Source organism: Sminthopsis crassicaudata, chromosome 1 (genome assembly GCF_048593235.1).
Source record: "Sminthopsis crassicaudata isolate SCR6 chromosome 1, ASM4859323v1, whole genome shotgun sequence".
Classification (NCBI taxonomy): Eukaryota; Metazoa; Chordata; class Mammalia; order Dasyuromorphia; family Dasyuridae; genus Sminthopsis; species Sminthopsis crassicaudata.
In genome coordinates this window covers 53,895,377-53,911,842 of record NC_133617.1, presented here as the reverse complement: position 1 = coordinate 53,911,842, position 16,466 = coordinate 53,895,377, and the positions used below count along the sequence as shown (strand labels likewise).

Sequence of the window (16,466 nt, the reverse complement as noted above, 5' to 3'; positions counted from 1 at the left end):
AATTCCATTGTCTCCCGATCTTCCTCCAATGTTGATCAGACCTCTTCTTCTACTTCTCTATAAGATATGGATATGTCCTATCCACTAAATGTGGGTGTCACTCCAGGTATCTATTCCTGGACTTCTCTCTCTCTCTCTCTGTCTCTGTCTCTGTCTCTCTCTCTCTCTCTTTTTTTTTTTTTTTTTTTTTGGGCTGAGGCAATTGGGGTTAAGTGACTTGCCCAGGATCACTCAGCTAGGAAGTGTTAAGTGTCTGAGATCAGATTTGAACTCAGATCCTCCTGACTTCAGGGCTGGTGCTCTATCTACTGTGCTACCTAACTGCTCCCAACTTCTCTTTATTTACTTTCTTGGTGGTCATCAGGTATCCCTTTCCTAAACTCCACATTGAAATTATCAACTCACAGTGGGACATTTCTGTATTTCAAACTTGATGTGTATAAAGTGAAATACAGCTTTCATCTTAAACCTTTTCCTGGTCTTCCCAACCTACAAATGCCTTCCATTTTAAGTGAGCTCTGCTTTATCTTATTTATAGCTGCCTCCTGTCAGTGAGGTGATCCTGGGTATCTAGGTGGGATTGGCTGAGAAAATCAGAAATACTGATAAGATTATAATACTCCCTGAGGCTAGTAGGGAAGGGCACTGATGGGGATCTGCTCAGCCTTACAGGCCCACCCCTATGGAGGTCTTGGGAAACCCCAGCTTACAGTATCCAATCATATGTCAAACCCCCAAGATGAAATTTCCCCTATAAATATGAATTTGGCCCATACCATTTTGCTGAATTCCTTTCAGGTTAGCTCTCCTTGAAGTCTGCCTCCTCTCATCCCCTCCCCCAAGCCTTGGGATATCTTTTTCCTCCTTATAGCTAATTATTTTAGGGGCTATACTTCTCTGTGGATGTGACCTGCCTTCCACCTCATGGAGGATTCCCTTTTTCTTGATTGTGTGTTCCATGAGGAAACTTTTCCCTTATTGTTAATCCCCCTTCCTTGCTAAGTAAGTATATGCTCTCCCAAACCTATTTCATATTTACTATTCCTGGGTCTGTAACCTCTTCTTGTAAACCAGCCTGTCTTTTGCCAAAGAGGCCATTGTGAGTTGACCAAACTTGACCAAATCCCAACATTTGGTGAAGCTTAAGGAGGACTAGGACTGTTTTTGCTTTGTTTTTCATCCCTAACATGTATCCCGGCACCTGGCACACAGTAAGCACTTTATGAAGCTTGTTAAGTGACTGCCCCTTCTTTTCCTCACTGAACTGTTTCTGCTGAATGTAGTTTCTAGGAACTTGTTAGGCTCTGGTGAATCAAATACAAAAGTGAAGGTCTCTGCATTCTAATAGAAAAGGGCACAGTTGCCAAAATAGTCTTTCTGCAGCATGGGATGTAGGCAAGGCAGTCTCTGCTGAAGAACCGGCACTGGCTGCCTGATGCCTCTGGAGTAACTCGCTTGTCTGGCATTGGAATTCCACAGTTTGACACAATAATCTGTGGTCTGGCCTCTTTGCTTTCCTCATACGTGATACTTTGTTTCTTAGGTTTGCAGTCTTTCCTCACTATCAGAACAATTTCCCTTATTTCTCCTACCTCTTGAGTCCCTGGTTTCATTCATGCCACCTTCCTTTCCCTGCCAAACAGTTGGTAGTGATATACCTTTACTGTTATAACTCGTCTTTTATCTTAGAATGTTGTAACATCTCCCAAAAATGTAAGCTCTCTGAGGGCAGGTATTCCTTTAGGAATTGTCCTTTTTACATAAGTACTTTAGTGTTTGTTAGCTTAATCAGATTTTATTTCACTTGGACCTATGATGTTTTGTCTTTCAGATTTCTTTATTCTGATGAAGTTCAGATTGGACCAGAGACTGTTATGACCACACTTTATACAGCTAAAAAATATGCTGTTCCTGCTCTTGAGGCACACTGTGTGGAATTTCTAAAGAAAAATCTCCGTGCTGATAATGCTTTCATGCTTCTAACACAGGTATGTTTTGTTTCATATTTTATTTTTAGCCATATGGAAGCTTCATTATATGGCCATTTGCAGTTTGTTGATTGCAAACAAATTGTAAGCATTCGTGTCAAAATAGCAAGTGGGCATTTGTGTTTAGGGAGAGAGAAAGAGGATGTTGAGTTTCATGTAATGTTATTGGGGAAACCATTATATGATTGAAATGATATAAAATCTAAAATTGTACTCTTCTTAATAAGGAACTCTTTAGGAAAGGTCCTGGTTACAAAGTAGAAAATATTTAGGACCTCCAGGATCTTAGAATGGGGAGGGTCCTCCTTGAATTAGTATCCTCTTTCTGCTTCAGTTCTTATCTTTCTTCTCCCTACCACCATTCCCTCATAACCCCTTTTTCTAATTCTCAATTTGTCACCATCATCTTAACCTCTCATTTTAAGGATATTGTTCACAGATTTGTCAAGGTCCCAGATTTGTAGCAGAATCGGGACTGGAATCCAGATCTCATAATTTTCATTCTATTGTTCTTCCCATCCTATTTTAACACTTTTTTGTATTAAAGGACAAGATCTCAGATGTTCATGATTATTTGATCTCAGAATTATGTTTTCAAAGAAAGTTCTTTATATTCCTTTCAGAGTATTATATTTCAAGGAATTAAATCTGCATTAAAATCTGCTCATTTCTTTTAATACCCCATAGCCCATGACTGACTAGAAATGTAAGTAGCTACCCAAAACTGATTTCCAAGGATTAGACCTTCACATCACTCTGCCTCTGGCTTCTTTTTGATTTTGGGAATTTGAAACAAAGGCAAATACATTTACACTTGATGTGATAGGGAGTAGTTCATATATATTTGAACCAGGGCAAGATCATGATGAAAGAAATATTTTTAAAAATAAACTGTATTGATATCTTTTATTTTTTTATATCACCAGAATTTCTTCCAATATCCCCCACCAACTCCCACTCCCTTCTCAGAGAGCCATACCATATATTAAATAATATTTTTTAAAAGCAGAGGAAAAAAAGAAGAAAAAAAATCAACAAAACTGATCAGTACATCAAAAAAGACTGAAAATATATGCAGTATACCATACCCACAGACCTCTCACCTCTCCAAAGGAATGGGATCTTCTCATATTTCTCTTTGGAGTCATGCTTGTTCTTTACAATTTCATAGCATTCATTTGTGATTATTTTGTAGTCTTTCCATTTACATTGTCTTACTCTTATCTATATTGTTTTCTTGGCTCTGCTTAATTTACTCTGTATCAAATCATGTAAAATCTTTACATGTTGGCCTTTTATTCATCATAATTGATCTCACAGCCTGAATTAGATTAAAATGTTTTAACAAAATAAGATATATTAGATATATTAGATATTAGATTAGATATATAACAACATAGATGATGTTAGTTTATTATTTTCTAAGTCAAAATACGCTACAGAAATCTGTTTCTATTTGAGTTTGAAATTGTTGCCTTATAGCAAAGGAATATTCCATTACATTTTTGTATCACAATCTGTTAGCCATTTCTTAATAAATGGACATCTCCTTTGTTTCCAATACTCTCCTACAATAAAAAAATGCTGAGATAAATATCTTGGTTTGGGAGACTTCTTTTTTTTAATGTTTATTTTTCAACATTTATTTTTTAAAATACTGAGTTCCAAATTCTCTTCCTCCCTCAAGGCCCGCCCTTATTCATTTAGAATGAAAGCAAAGTGAAACAGATTACACATGTGAAGTCATGTAAAGCATATTTCCATATTAGCTATGTGGGGGGAACATAGTGAAAAAAGTATACTTCAATCTGCTTCAGAATTCATCACTTCTTTCTCTGCGGGGGGATAGCATTTTTCATCATGAATCCTTTGGAATTATCGTTGATCATTGTATTGATTATAGTAGCTAAGTTTTTCCACAGTTGATCATTATAATATTTCTCTTAAAAGATAGTGTTTTCCTTGTTCTACTCACTTCACTTTGCATCAGTTCATAAGTCTTCCCAGTATTTCTAAAATCATGTTCTCCTCAGTCCTTTTCTAGTTGATAGGGATCTCCCTCACTTATCAATTCTTTGCCACCACAAAAAGAGGCTAGAAATATTTTTGTACATCTAGCTCTTTTTCCTTTTTCTTAAATTTTTTTGAGATTTAGACTTAGTAGTGATATTGCTGGGTCAAAGGATATTCAGTTTTATAGCCCTGTGGGCATAGTCCCAGAATAGTTAGACCAGTTTATAATTCCACCATCAATACATTAACATACCTTTTTTTTTTTTTCATGTTCCCCTCTCCAATACTTATTTTCCTTTACTTTACTATCATGTTAGCCAATATGCTAAGTGTAAAGTTATCAAACAACTTCAGAGTTGGTTTAATTTGCATTCCTTGAATATTAGTGATTTTAGAGCATTTTTTTTTCATATGATTGAGAACTTTTATTTCTTCTTTTGAAAACTGCCTTTTCATATTCTTTTATCATTTATCTATTGGGAAACGGTTCATGTTTTTTGTTAGTTTGGCTTTTTTCCCAACCTATTTGAGAAATTAGACCTTTAGCAGAAAACTTTCCTTCCCAAGTTTCCTGTTTTCTTTATAATTTTGGCTGCATTGAATTGGTTTTGTTTGTGCCAAAACTTTTAAATTTCATGTAATCAAAATTGTCTAGTTTATCTCTTATTTGGTCATAAACTCTTTACTTATTCATAGATCTGACAGGCAAATTTTTCCCTGTGTTCCCCAAATTTGCTTTATAATCCATTGTGTCTAAATCATTTACCCAATTTGATTTATCTTGTTATATGATGTAAGATATTGGTCTATGCTTAGTTTCTGCCAAACTGCTTTTCAGTTTTCCCAGCTGAATAGTGTGTTGCCCCAAAAACTTGACTCTTTGGATTTGTCAAACACTAGATTACTATGATCATTTACTTCTTCTGTATATTTGTATGGTAACTTTCTTCTTATCAATGGTTTTCTTGGAGTATAAGTCTTATAGTGGAATCTCAAAATTGAAGGATATGGACATTTAGTCAAGTTGTTTGCATCATTCCAAATTTTGCTTTCCCATGTGGTTGTATTGATTTACATCTCCACCCAGTATCACCCTAGTGTTCTACAACTTCTCATCTTTTGTGATCTTTGCCAGTTTGCAGGATGTAAAATAAAACCTTTGTGTTATTTCAGTTTGCATTTCTCTTAGTGATTTGGAGCATTCTTTCAATGTTGATAGTTTATAATTCTTTTGATAACTATTTGTCCATCTCCTTTAACTATTTATCTTTTAGGGAATGAAAGGGGTCTTTCTAAGGAAGTTCAGCAACATGTGGGTGATCTAATTAAGGCATGCCTAGCTAAGTTTTCTTTACTTGAGCACAAACTCAAGTCATGGGAATAATCAGTAGACATGGCCTGATCATAATTTCATGATGAAAATTAGTTTGATCTACTGAAATTCTATTTTATCCTTTTAATCAATGCAGTGACCTACCATAATTCTAGAGAACAGAAGAGGTGCTATCCCACCCACCACCTTCCTGATAGATGTTAGGCTCAGGATGCAGAATGAGAGATATTTTTGAATAGAGCCAATGCAGAAATCTGTTTTGCTTCAATGTGCATGTTTGCTTCAGGGGTTTTTCTTATTTCTTTACCAGTGCAGATGTATAGATAGAGAAGAGAGAAAGAGAAAATCGTTTTTTGTTAATTGAAAAAAAATTCAATTTAAAAAATTCCTACTTTATCCCTAACTGTATAGGCCTCTAGAGAATTAAAGAACACACAAAACATTCAGGAGGCCAATGAAGAAGCATTTTCCTTCATTGCCAAAGTAAATGGATTGTGTTTTGGGGTGGCTTAAACTTCCTGGTATTGTCTACAATTATGTTTACTATAATATATAAGAGACTTATACTAGCTTGCTCTGTGGAGGACCCAATTAGATAGCAAAAGGTGTTTGCTTCTTAGTCACATAATCAAGAGTTATCCCATCTTCCCCCCTCTTCCCCCCCACCCCCGCAATGGTAATCCTGTCATCTGGGCCCCCAGGCTTGCAGCCCCATATCCCCAGCCTCTTTCTCCTTTTTTCCAGTGCTATACACCAGGGCTTCAGGCTGCAGAAGTTTCCTGGGGCTCTGTAGCCAATTGAACAGCAGTGTTTTCTGATGCAAATATAGGACTATATAGGACAGTAGAACCAGAGCAAAAGGGACAGGATATCGTTAAGCTTGAAATAGAACTCAACCTCATATTCTAACTGTCCTTTCCTCCTACAGCCTTGGAGACCCACACACTAAATTAAAAAAAAAAAAAAAAATACTCTTGACTATAGTGTCACTATTTGGCGACATTCTGCTGGGCCAGAGAGAACTGATAAACAGGGGGAATGGGACCAGGTCATTGTATGTTGTGGGAAGGAGGGAAATGTTTTTGACATGTTACTAAGCCTGAGGAAAAGAGTCTAGCATCCATTTGGGGCAAATTCTGTACTCCCAGGAATTTCTTGGGATAAAGACATTTGTGCTACACCTCTTAGATTGTCTAAAATGACAGGAAAAGATGACACATATTGGAGGGGATATAGGAAAACTGGAACATTATATATTCATTGTTGATGGAGTTGTGAACTGATCCAACCATTCTATAAATAATTTGGACCTATGCCCAAAGAGCTATAAAACTGTGTATACCCTTTGATCCAACAGTGTCTCTACTAGGCTTATATCCCAAGAGATCTTAAAGGAGGGAAAAGGACCCACGTGTGCAGAAATATTTGTGGCAGCCCTTTTTTTAGTGGTAAGAAACTGGAAAATGATTGGATGTCCATCAGTTGGAGAATGGCTAAATAAGTTATCATATATGAATGTGATTGAATATTATTTTTCTATAAGAAATGATCAGCAAGATGATTTCAGAAAGGGCTGGAGAGACTTACATGAACTGATGTAAAGTGAAATGAGCAGAACCAGGAGACCTTTGTACATGGCAACAAGATGATTATATGATGATCTGTTCTGATGGATATGGCTCTTTTTAACAATGAGATGATTCAGGCCAGTTCCAATAATCTTGTGATGAAGAGAGCCATCTGCACCCAGAGAGAGGACTGTGGGAACTGAGTGTGGATCACAACTTAGCATTTTCACTCTTTTTGTTGTTGTTTGCTTGCATTTTATTCTTATTTTTTCCTTTTTGATCTGATTTTTCTTGTGTAGCAAGATAATTGTATAAATATGTATGCATATATTTGATTTAACATATAATTTTACCATGTTTAATATATATTGGATTACTTGCCAAGGCCGGGGAAAAATTGGAATACAAAGTTTTGCAAGGATTAATGTTGAAAAATTATCCATGCATGTATTTTGAAAATATAAAAGCTTTAATAAATAAAGAAAAAAAAGACATGTGCTTTGAAATCCAGTCCAGAGAATGTAGCATTAGTAGAAAGTGAGCAGTGAGGGGGGAAAAGATTGGAATTATCAAAAATTTCAGGAAAAGAAGAAATCGGAGACTTTGAAGATAAGGAGATGTCAACAAGGAAAACAGAGTAGGAGGAAATAGCTCTTTCAGGTCAGCTAATTAATGAGTTCAGGCTTCTGTGATTATATACTACAAAATAAACGGAAGTCTCCAAAACTTCATGAAGAGGATCCTTTGGAATTTGAAAACATGAAAGTTACAGCATACTGTTTCAAAGTGATTTAAAATAAAAATGAAAATTATGAGAGCAAAATTTTGGCTGAATAACAAAAATAATTGATAGAATAGAAAAACCTGAATCAACAGTGTAAGTCTCACTAAGGAAACGAAAGAACAATGGATTAAGAAAGTAAAAACACAGAAATGAAGGTCAATCTGGAAGAAGAGAAACAAAAACCAATAATATTAAAAGAAACTAGCATCTCTAAGGCAGATATGCTGATCTTGAAGAGACTGATGTATGGAGACCACCTAAGGATTCTAGGTTTCCCAGAACATCATCACATCAAATACCCTAACATAATAATATAAGATATAATGAAAGAAAACTGTCTAAAATTTCTGAACATAGATATCAATGGAATAGTTCTTAGAAATGAATTTTCTCTAGAAAAGAGACAAACAAAAAACTCTAAGGCAGCAAATTGCAAGACATATGTTGGTTAAATTGAAAATTTCAGTTCAGAAACAATAAGTTCTGAAAGTGATCCAGGAGAAAAACTTTCAAATATAGAGGTAAGGAAATTCAAATAATACAAGACTATTTTCTATTCACCAGAAAATGCAAGAAGGAATTATATAATATCTTCCAAAAGGAATAGGATACAGCTAAGGGTAACCTACTCTGCAAATTGAAGCTTGACCATAAATGGGAGGGAAAAATGTACATTCAACAGTAAGAAGGTATATGAAACATTCTTGGAAAATGAGACTTGAGGAAATTATTTGCTTCTGTTGAATACTCCAGACATCAGAAATGCAGGAGCAGTGAACAAATGCAGCAGAAACAGCAACAGAGGGACAACAGAGAAACCTGTAAGAAGCTTCTTTCTAAGTAAATGTCCACAAGACGACAAAGATGAAGATAACAGGGGAAAAGTAGGTCTGGAGCTTTATGGCTAGAACCTGGTGACATACCCCGCCTACAGGCAAACTGGTGGGTAACGGTTCATCAGGTATTGGTTAAAAAAAAAAAATAGATCAGGGAAAATCAGAAACGATGGTACAGTAATCCAGTAGAAAATCCATTTTGATAAAGTGGAAAATATAAATTAACAAGGAGAAAAAACTTCCTTATTTGATTAAAAAAAAAAAACAACAACAACTAGAAAACTGAGAAGTCTGGCAGAATTTAAGATGAGGCTAGAATATTATACATATTTCACAGCAGATTCCAAGTGGATAAATGACCTTAATATTAAAAATCATACTTTTAAAAGAATCAGAAGAGGAGAAGCAAATCACCTAACTTTAATTACATGAAACTAAAAAGCTTTTCTAGCTTTCCCCAGCTGAAAAGATGTGGGGAAAAGAGGTAGATGTAAGACAACAGGGCATATGGTAAAGGACCCACGTCCTGGGGAGCTAACGGAGTACTGGGTGAGGCAGACAGAATGGATCGAGGCCGCTCAAGTATGGGGGCCCCCTCCTATCTCTGCAGATGTAAAGAGTCCCACAGTTAAAGGGCCTGACACTTTCTGATTGGGGAAGTTGTTTGGTGGGTGCCCCTGAGAAGGCCATTGCAGGAGGCTCCTTGACATTGTCTCTGCCCTCCAACTGACTCCTCTTCCCAACTTCCCAGAATCTTAGGATCACCCTCAAGTCCTCCCTTTCTTTAATTTGTATATCCAGTCAGTTAATCAGTTACCTAAACTTGAAATTTCCATTTCTTCAAGTTAAGGTAACAAAGTATTTACTATGTGCTAACAGCATAATGGGGGGAACAAGCATACAAACAACTATGTGGGGACAAGATATCCACAGGATAGAGCATCAGTTCTGAAGTCAGAAGGACCTGAGTTCAAATTTGACCTCAGACATTTAACACTTCCTGGCTGTGTGACCCTAGGCAAGTCACTTAACCCAATTGCCTCAGCAAAAAAAAAAAAAAAAAAAACAAAAAACACCAAACAAACAAACAAACCAAAAAAAAAAAAAAGAAAGAAAGAAAGAAAGAAATCCACAGGTTAGTTTGGAGGTACTCCACAGAGGAAAAGATTTAGCAATAGAGGGGCTATATAATAGAGGCTTCTTAGAGAATTCTTAGAAGAATGATTTGAGCAAAGTCAGGAGCTAAAAGGCAGAGATGAGTAAGTGGGGCAAAGAGAGTCTTCCATCATTACTCTCAACCCATTCTTTATTCATATAGTTACCATCCAAGTATGTAGACCTTTTTATCACCTTTTGCCTAGATTATTATTATAGCCTTTTCTTTTTCTTTCTTTGTATATTTGAAGTACAACTTTATTATGCTCTAAACAAAAAAGGAATATGAATGAAAGTAACAACACCATTTTATTGATGAAGCGTTATCAATGTTCAATTTGATCTAAAGGAGAACATAATTGTAATCCAGAACAGCTGAAGGCACAAAATATGTTCAAAATCAACTTCATGGTATGAAATATACTTATAAATTGTTACGTTCATTCCAAAGCCCATTCATCTCCTTCAGTATCTCACATTAAGCACTTGTTGAAATCACAGGACAGTTGCTAATAAAACCATACACTTCTGACAATGGATTCTAGCTTCGTTCTGTAAGAGATTGTCATTGACTTCAGGAAGCCTAGTCAGCCTCCAGAAATGCAGGAGCAGATATGACAACAACTCCCAATGAAGGTCTCCCCACAAGTTTTCTAGCAAACCAGAGGTGGGGCCTTTCAGAGTTAGTCACCTTGGTCCTGGAGAATCTTCCTATGGGAGACAGTGGGTTTCACCTGGATTTATTTAACTTAATCTCTACATTGTTGCTATACAACTGTGTAGAGATATTTTCACCCACTTGTGTGCGATCTCTATGCCGTTTGGTACATACTTGTAAGTAACTCTTGATGTTACATCAAACATTATAAAGGCACGTTGAACTTGGTTATGACTCTCCCTCAGGTCGCCAAATATCTTTTGGCCAGTCGTATCCCATATGTTGAATTTAATAGAGACACTTCTCCCATACAGTGCTCCATTCTCCATCTCCAAGCCTTTGCACAGACTGTACTTCCCACCTGGAATGCCTGCCTTCCTTACCTTTGGCCCTTATTTCCATGCAACCTTTACTGATTCCTGTAGCTTCTAGTGCATAACCTCTCAGAAAACTATTTTGTGTGTCATCTTCGTTTGTGTCTACCTAGTTATATAAATGTTTGTGTCTAATAGAATATGCAATCCTTGAGGTCTAGGACTGTTTCACTTTTTGTCTCTGTATCCAGTAATTGGCACAGGGCTTGGCACCTTGATTGATAATGCTGGATTGTCAGACTCCAATCTTTAATAGAAGATTAGAGCTTGAAAGGTAGCTTAGGATAGACAGAAATTTGTCAGAGGTTCCATTTACACACCTCACCTCATTCTCAGTTATTTTTTAAACAGATTAAGAAGCTTTAGAACTCAAGGGCTCTGAAATTCACCTATTTAGAAACAAACCATTACATGTCTAGCCTGTAAAAATGCTTTATCAAAGCCATGGAATTGAGTTCTCTTGTTATAGGAAGGTATGTTTGGGATACCTTAGTTGAGATTATTGGAAAACCTAAGGTTTCTTGTGCAGTCCTTTCCCTTACTTTGAAGTGAAGTAGTCTTCTGATTCACTTGCAGGCAAGTGATTTTCTTGGTTCATTAGAAGTTAGATACTATGTATTGTTAATGAAGACACTTGAAAAGGGCTGTTGAAGAATATGATATACAGGATCTGCGCTGCTTAATTGAAAATTCTTTAAGGTGTTTGTAGTTTTTCTTTCACTTTCTCTACTTGGATCTGTTAACTTGCTGTTCTTTTAAATGATGCTTAATTAAACTCTCTTCGCTCCTGTCATTTAAAACAAAACAAAAGAAAAAGCCCTGACTTTTCACTTGCTAAAGTCATTTATTCTGTTGTACTTTTTGCTAGGAGGGGAGAGGAAGTGGGGTTTCTTGGAGGCAAAATCTAATAATTCCACTTTATAGATCAGAGAGCAAGAGATACCTATCTAGCAACAAGCGTCCATCACATCAGTGTCACCACTAACTCTCCCCTTACCCTCCCACCAAGAGCACCAGCAAGTCACAGAGCATTTCACCTGATCACACCTTTCTGAAGAGCAAGGGACTCAAGGTATGAGCCTGGCTCTTCTGCTCCATTTCTGAAGTGCTCTTAGAAACAAGGCTGCTTTTCTTCTGCCCATCCAAGTTGTCTTCTGTCAGGCACATTGCACTTTATTCGAGTTGTTCCCTTTTTAATGATTTAGTAAGGAGGCAACCTGGCCCATTGATCAAACTGGAAAGAGTTGTGTGGCTTGAGCCCTGAAAATGCTGAGGACCACTCTTCTGAATCTGGCACTGACACTCAGTGTGCCCTTGGGCCACATCCCTTACTATATGCCTGTAGTCTCCTTATCTATAAAAAGGAGGAGAGAATCTTTGCAGTACCTGCTGTAAAGGGGTCCTTGTGAGGGAAGTGTCCTGTGAACTGTAACTGTAACAGGTCAAACTATGGAAGCTTCTGTCAAAGTGATTATCATCAGTAGACTTGGAAAAATTATTGTATAAGATTGATTTGTCCATGATTAAACCAAAACTAAATTCCCAGAGAGGTATACAGGTCATCATCTCTCCAATGTGGCATTACTGTAATTTCCCACATCCCAATGTAAAATGTGATTTATCTTTAAAAAAAAAAAAAAAAGAGAGAGTATTTTTATTTGCTTATTTTGCTTTTTCTGAATGATTTACTACTGAAGTTGAAAGCTGCTTTCTGCCTCTAACCCTTGGCTTGTATACATGGGTCAATCATTTGTGAAAAGCATGTCTGTCCTCCAGAGCTTTGAGAGTGATTATGTAATTTATAAATGATTAGTTTTTAAAAAACCTTCTATTAGTGAAACATACATCTACCCTCAAGGTAAACAGTCTGATGCTTTGTAAGACAGAATATTAAGTACAGCAGCTGTATTCCCTGGGTCAGATATTTTTGTTTAATTGTTTTTCTTTCTCAAAAGAGAAATTATAATGGGAGAAGACATGATTTGAAATCACTGAGATTTAAGGACAAAAGCATCAATAAGACATTAATAGATTCCTTATTTCTTAATTGTTTTTGTTAGGCAAGACTCTTTGATGAACCCCAACTGGCCAGTCTGTGCTTGGAGAACATAGATAAAAACACATCGGATGCCATCAATGCGGAGGGTTTCACAGACATTGATTTAGGTAATGTTGGCTCTTGGTGACTTAGCGTGGAATATGATTCTGGTGCCCAAACATGCTCACCACCTTTATATAGGATATCATTAGCCACTTTCTTAGTCAGGGTTATAATTTGCCCCAACCTTGGCTTTTAAATCAAGCAATCATTGTTTTTAAACCCACCCCCCGCTAAGATATCTGGGCTTTATGGGGTTTTTTGTATTTTCCAAGATTTGTTTTTTTAATTTCTCTGTAGTCTCAAACAGGCAAATCCTGGGGATTTGCCAACTGATTTAAAAAAATAAAAGAAAAAGTTTAGAACTTTGTGTGTAAATTGTTAGTCATTTTTAGTTTAAAAAGTTATCGCAGTGTAGGAAAAGAGAGACATGCTCATAGTCTGTGGATAATCTTCAGAGTGTAGTGAGCAAGAAGTAAATTATTGATTTTAAAATGTTAAAGTAGTTTAAAATGTTAATTTGATTCAGTTTGGTTTGGGTAAATCTGAGCTGACTCGGTATGCCTCAAAGTATCACCACAGAAATTATACCTATTTCAAGCAACAGTGTTGCTGCCTCCTCAGGAGATCATGTGGCAATGGCAAACTGAGACTCAAGGGAGATCTAGTGTACTCTCAGATGGGACATCTCCTGGCCACTGTCCAGGTGATCCCAGCACAAGAACTTTGGTTATAGGGTGTGAGGAATATTATTGCAGAACAGGATGCAGGTTTCCAGGACACAGAGCAGTCTCATCCTCTCAAAGGACCAACTCCTTCAATTAAAACTAATTAGAAATAAGATAAAACGTGAGATGTACATGAAAATAGCGTTAACTTGGTTCAGTGACGTGATTCCTGTTTTTTATTTTAGACACGCTTGTTGCTGTGTTAGAGCGGGATACCCTGGGTATTCGAGAGGTGCGTTTATTTAATGCAGTGGTTCGCTGGTCTGAGGCAGAGTGTCAGCGGCAGCAGCTTCCAGTGACTCCAGAAAACAAGCGGAAAGTTTTGGGCAAAGCCCTTTCTCTTATTCGTTTCCCACTGATGACAATTGAAGAATTTGCTGCAGGTAACAATTTGCTGATTTGTTCTGTAGTGTACTTAAAAACTTTAAAAACAAACAAGAAAGATCTGGAAGGATGTTGGCACAAAACTTAACAACCTAGTGGGTGATTAATTTCTGAAAGGTGAAAAGGAGCTCACTGGATCCCAGACATCTCCAGATACCCCGTGCCTTATCACCTCAGCAGTGCCCAGGCCTGGAGGGGGCCCCATGTGTTGCCACTACTGTGGGCACCCCCTTTTTTCACATTTTTTGGTTCTTGGCCATCTCACTCCACAAATCCCCCCTAGACCAGAAGCCTCATGGTATGCAGATCAGGTCCCCCTCCAAGTCCCTTCATGATAGACCCTCTCTTTGTCGGGTCACCTGGGGGCTTTCATAATGACTTAGGCTATGCAAATCACCTTCAGCAGCACAGAGTAGGTTGCCATTTCCCTCTGGAGTACCTAGTTGGTAGGGCTCTTTTAAAATTTGGATGTTCCATGATTCATAGCTGTCTCATGTCATCAGACTCAACATTTTGCTGTTAACTCTGCACATTCCAGGCACTTATAATTTATTCATTAAACAAAGACTATACTTGAGTTGTTGAGTGGCTGGTTTCAGGTCAGGATAGCTTTTGATAATCAGCTCTTTAAAGCTGTTAGTCTGAATCATGTTAGCAGGGTGACCTTTTCCTTTTACTGAGAGTTTCATTTCCATGTTTATATATCATAATAACAATCTCTCCATCTTATATAGACACATACAAACACAAGGCTAAGGTTTTTCGATACCATTGGTTATTGAAAGCCTGAAGTACCTTCACTGAACTTCCCATTACATGCAGACACTTCTGGTTCTCTGAGAATTGTCTGTGCTTCTGATCTGAGTTCTCTTTTCAGCGCTCGTTGTACTCAGTGAGCCAACTGGGTTCATCTTGTGTTAGATTTGTCTCCTCACTGAGGGCAAGAGTATGTTTTTGTTGTTATTTGAAATTATTATTTCTATCACATTTCTGTGATAGAAAATGAATTTTAGAGGCACATTCTTCATTTTTGCACAGCCCACGATTTGCCATAGTAGGGTACCTGTGCCTAGGTCTTGGGGCATATTCAGACACTCAGTGAATAACTGCTCCTATTTTTGTAATTGGAGGTTTACAAAGTTCTTTCCTCCCCGGACTCCCAGGAGACACATGTGTAAATTGTCTCCACTTAACTAAAAGGGGCAGCTGGGGTTCCCAGAAGTCACCCCATGCAGTGCACATTATTTAAGAATGAGGACAAGATGGACAGGAAACAGAAGAGTTAGGAAAGGTGGGAAGTAGTTCATGTCAAGTACCATAGTCTTGGGTTCTGAGGTGTACTCTTCAGGAGACTCTAAAGACCTTACTCTGTATTAGACTCTCATTAATTACTTTTCCTAATGCTGACTCTGAGTCATTGAGAAAGGAATACCTGAGGTGCTGAATCCTGTTTGAGAAGACATGGTAAGATGAAATACATTTTAGAAAAATTTCTATCAAAAATGGTCTTTAAAGAAACTCAAGTACTTAAAAAGATTTTAAAATAGCACTTCCCTTTTTCAGGAAATTCATGGCCATGAAACATCTTTCCCTTCAGATGTAAATGTGTTTGTGCCCATTCACACACTTGTGTATAGTATCTAATTACTGGAACAAATGTTATAAGCCAGTTTGTTCATAAAGTCAAATCAAAATACTATCTGTTTGTTGTTGTTCCTTAAATGATTTGTGGTGATCACAACTTATTTTTAATTCCTTCATCTACATCCTATAGAAAATTAGACTTCAATTATCGTATCTTTTTGAAAGGAAATTCAAAAGAGGCATTTCCCACTGGTCTCCTTCCCTGTGTCTTGATGTTTTAGGTACATTAGGAAGACAGGGCTTCTTAAATTTTTTCCACTCACCACCCCTTTTTGAGTGAGAAATTTTTATACCACCATGTAAATAGGTGTATAAATCAAACATTTACTGGTAATAAATCATAATTTTGTGATCCCCTACATTCAGTTAAAAGCTCCCATATGGGGTTGCCCTTTTACATTAGAAAAATGATTGTTCACAAAACTTTGCTAATTTGAAAGTGGTTCCTATCTGGATATTTCATTTCTAAGACTAGTCCAGGCCCAGAAGGTGGGTATCTTGTGTGTGCTGCCTTGGGAGGCCAGGCCAGCCTGGCTGCTGGCAGTCACACCACAGGACTTGAGAAAGTTCTCTTGGGGTGTTTAGCAGATCCCTCCCTGTCTTTGTTCTTTGCTCCAGGGCCTGCTCAGTCAGGCATCCTCACTGACCGTGAGGTGGTCAGCCTGTTTCTCCACTTCACCGTGAACCCAAAGCCCCGTGTGGAGTTCATTGACAGACCACGCTGCTGCCTTCGAGGGAAGGAGTGTAGCATCAACCGCTTTCAGCAAGTGGAGAGCCGCTGGGGCTACAGCGGAACCAGTGATCGAATCAGGTCGGCTTTCGTCCTATCAGCACTGATGAACCCCTGTGTTGGCATAGCTTTTCATTTGGACTATTGAGTGAAGTCATTTTACTGCCCCTACC

At 37.6% G+C, this 16,466-nt stretch overlaps 1 protein-coding gene across 2 annotated transcripts in view; it reads left to right on the top strand.

The window, feature by feature from the left end:
* Window positions 1–16,466, top strand: part of BTBD2 (BTB domain containing 2) — a 60,480-nt gene that overhangs the window by 36,847 nt on the left and 7,167 nt on the right. The window contains exons 3-7 of one of the 2 annotated variants that reach the window (XM_074303715.1): window positions 1,832–1,988; window positions 11,719–11,781; window positions 12,770–12,875; window positions 13,721–13,918; window positions 16,182–16,374. In XM_074303715.1, the coding sequence (XP_074159816.1) occupies window positions 1,832–1,988; window positions 11,719–11,781; window positions 12,770–12,875; window positions 13,721–13,918; window positions 16,182–16,374 (717 nt within the window). The remainder of the gene's footprint in view (window positions 1–1,831; window positions 1,989–11,718; window positions 11,782–12,769; window positions 12,876–13,720; window positions 13,919–16,181; window positions 16,375–16,466) is intronic. The other variant, XM_074303725.1, reaches the window with a different exon arrangement.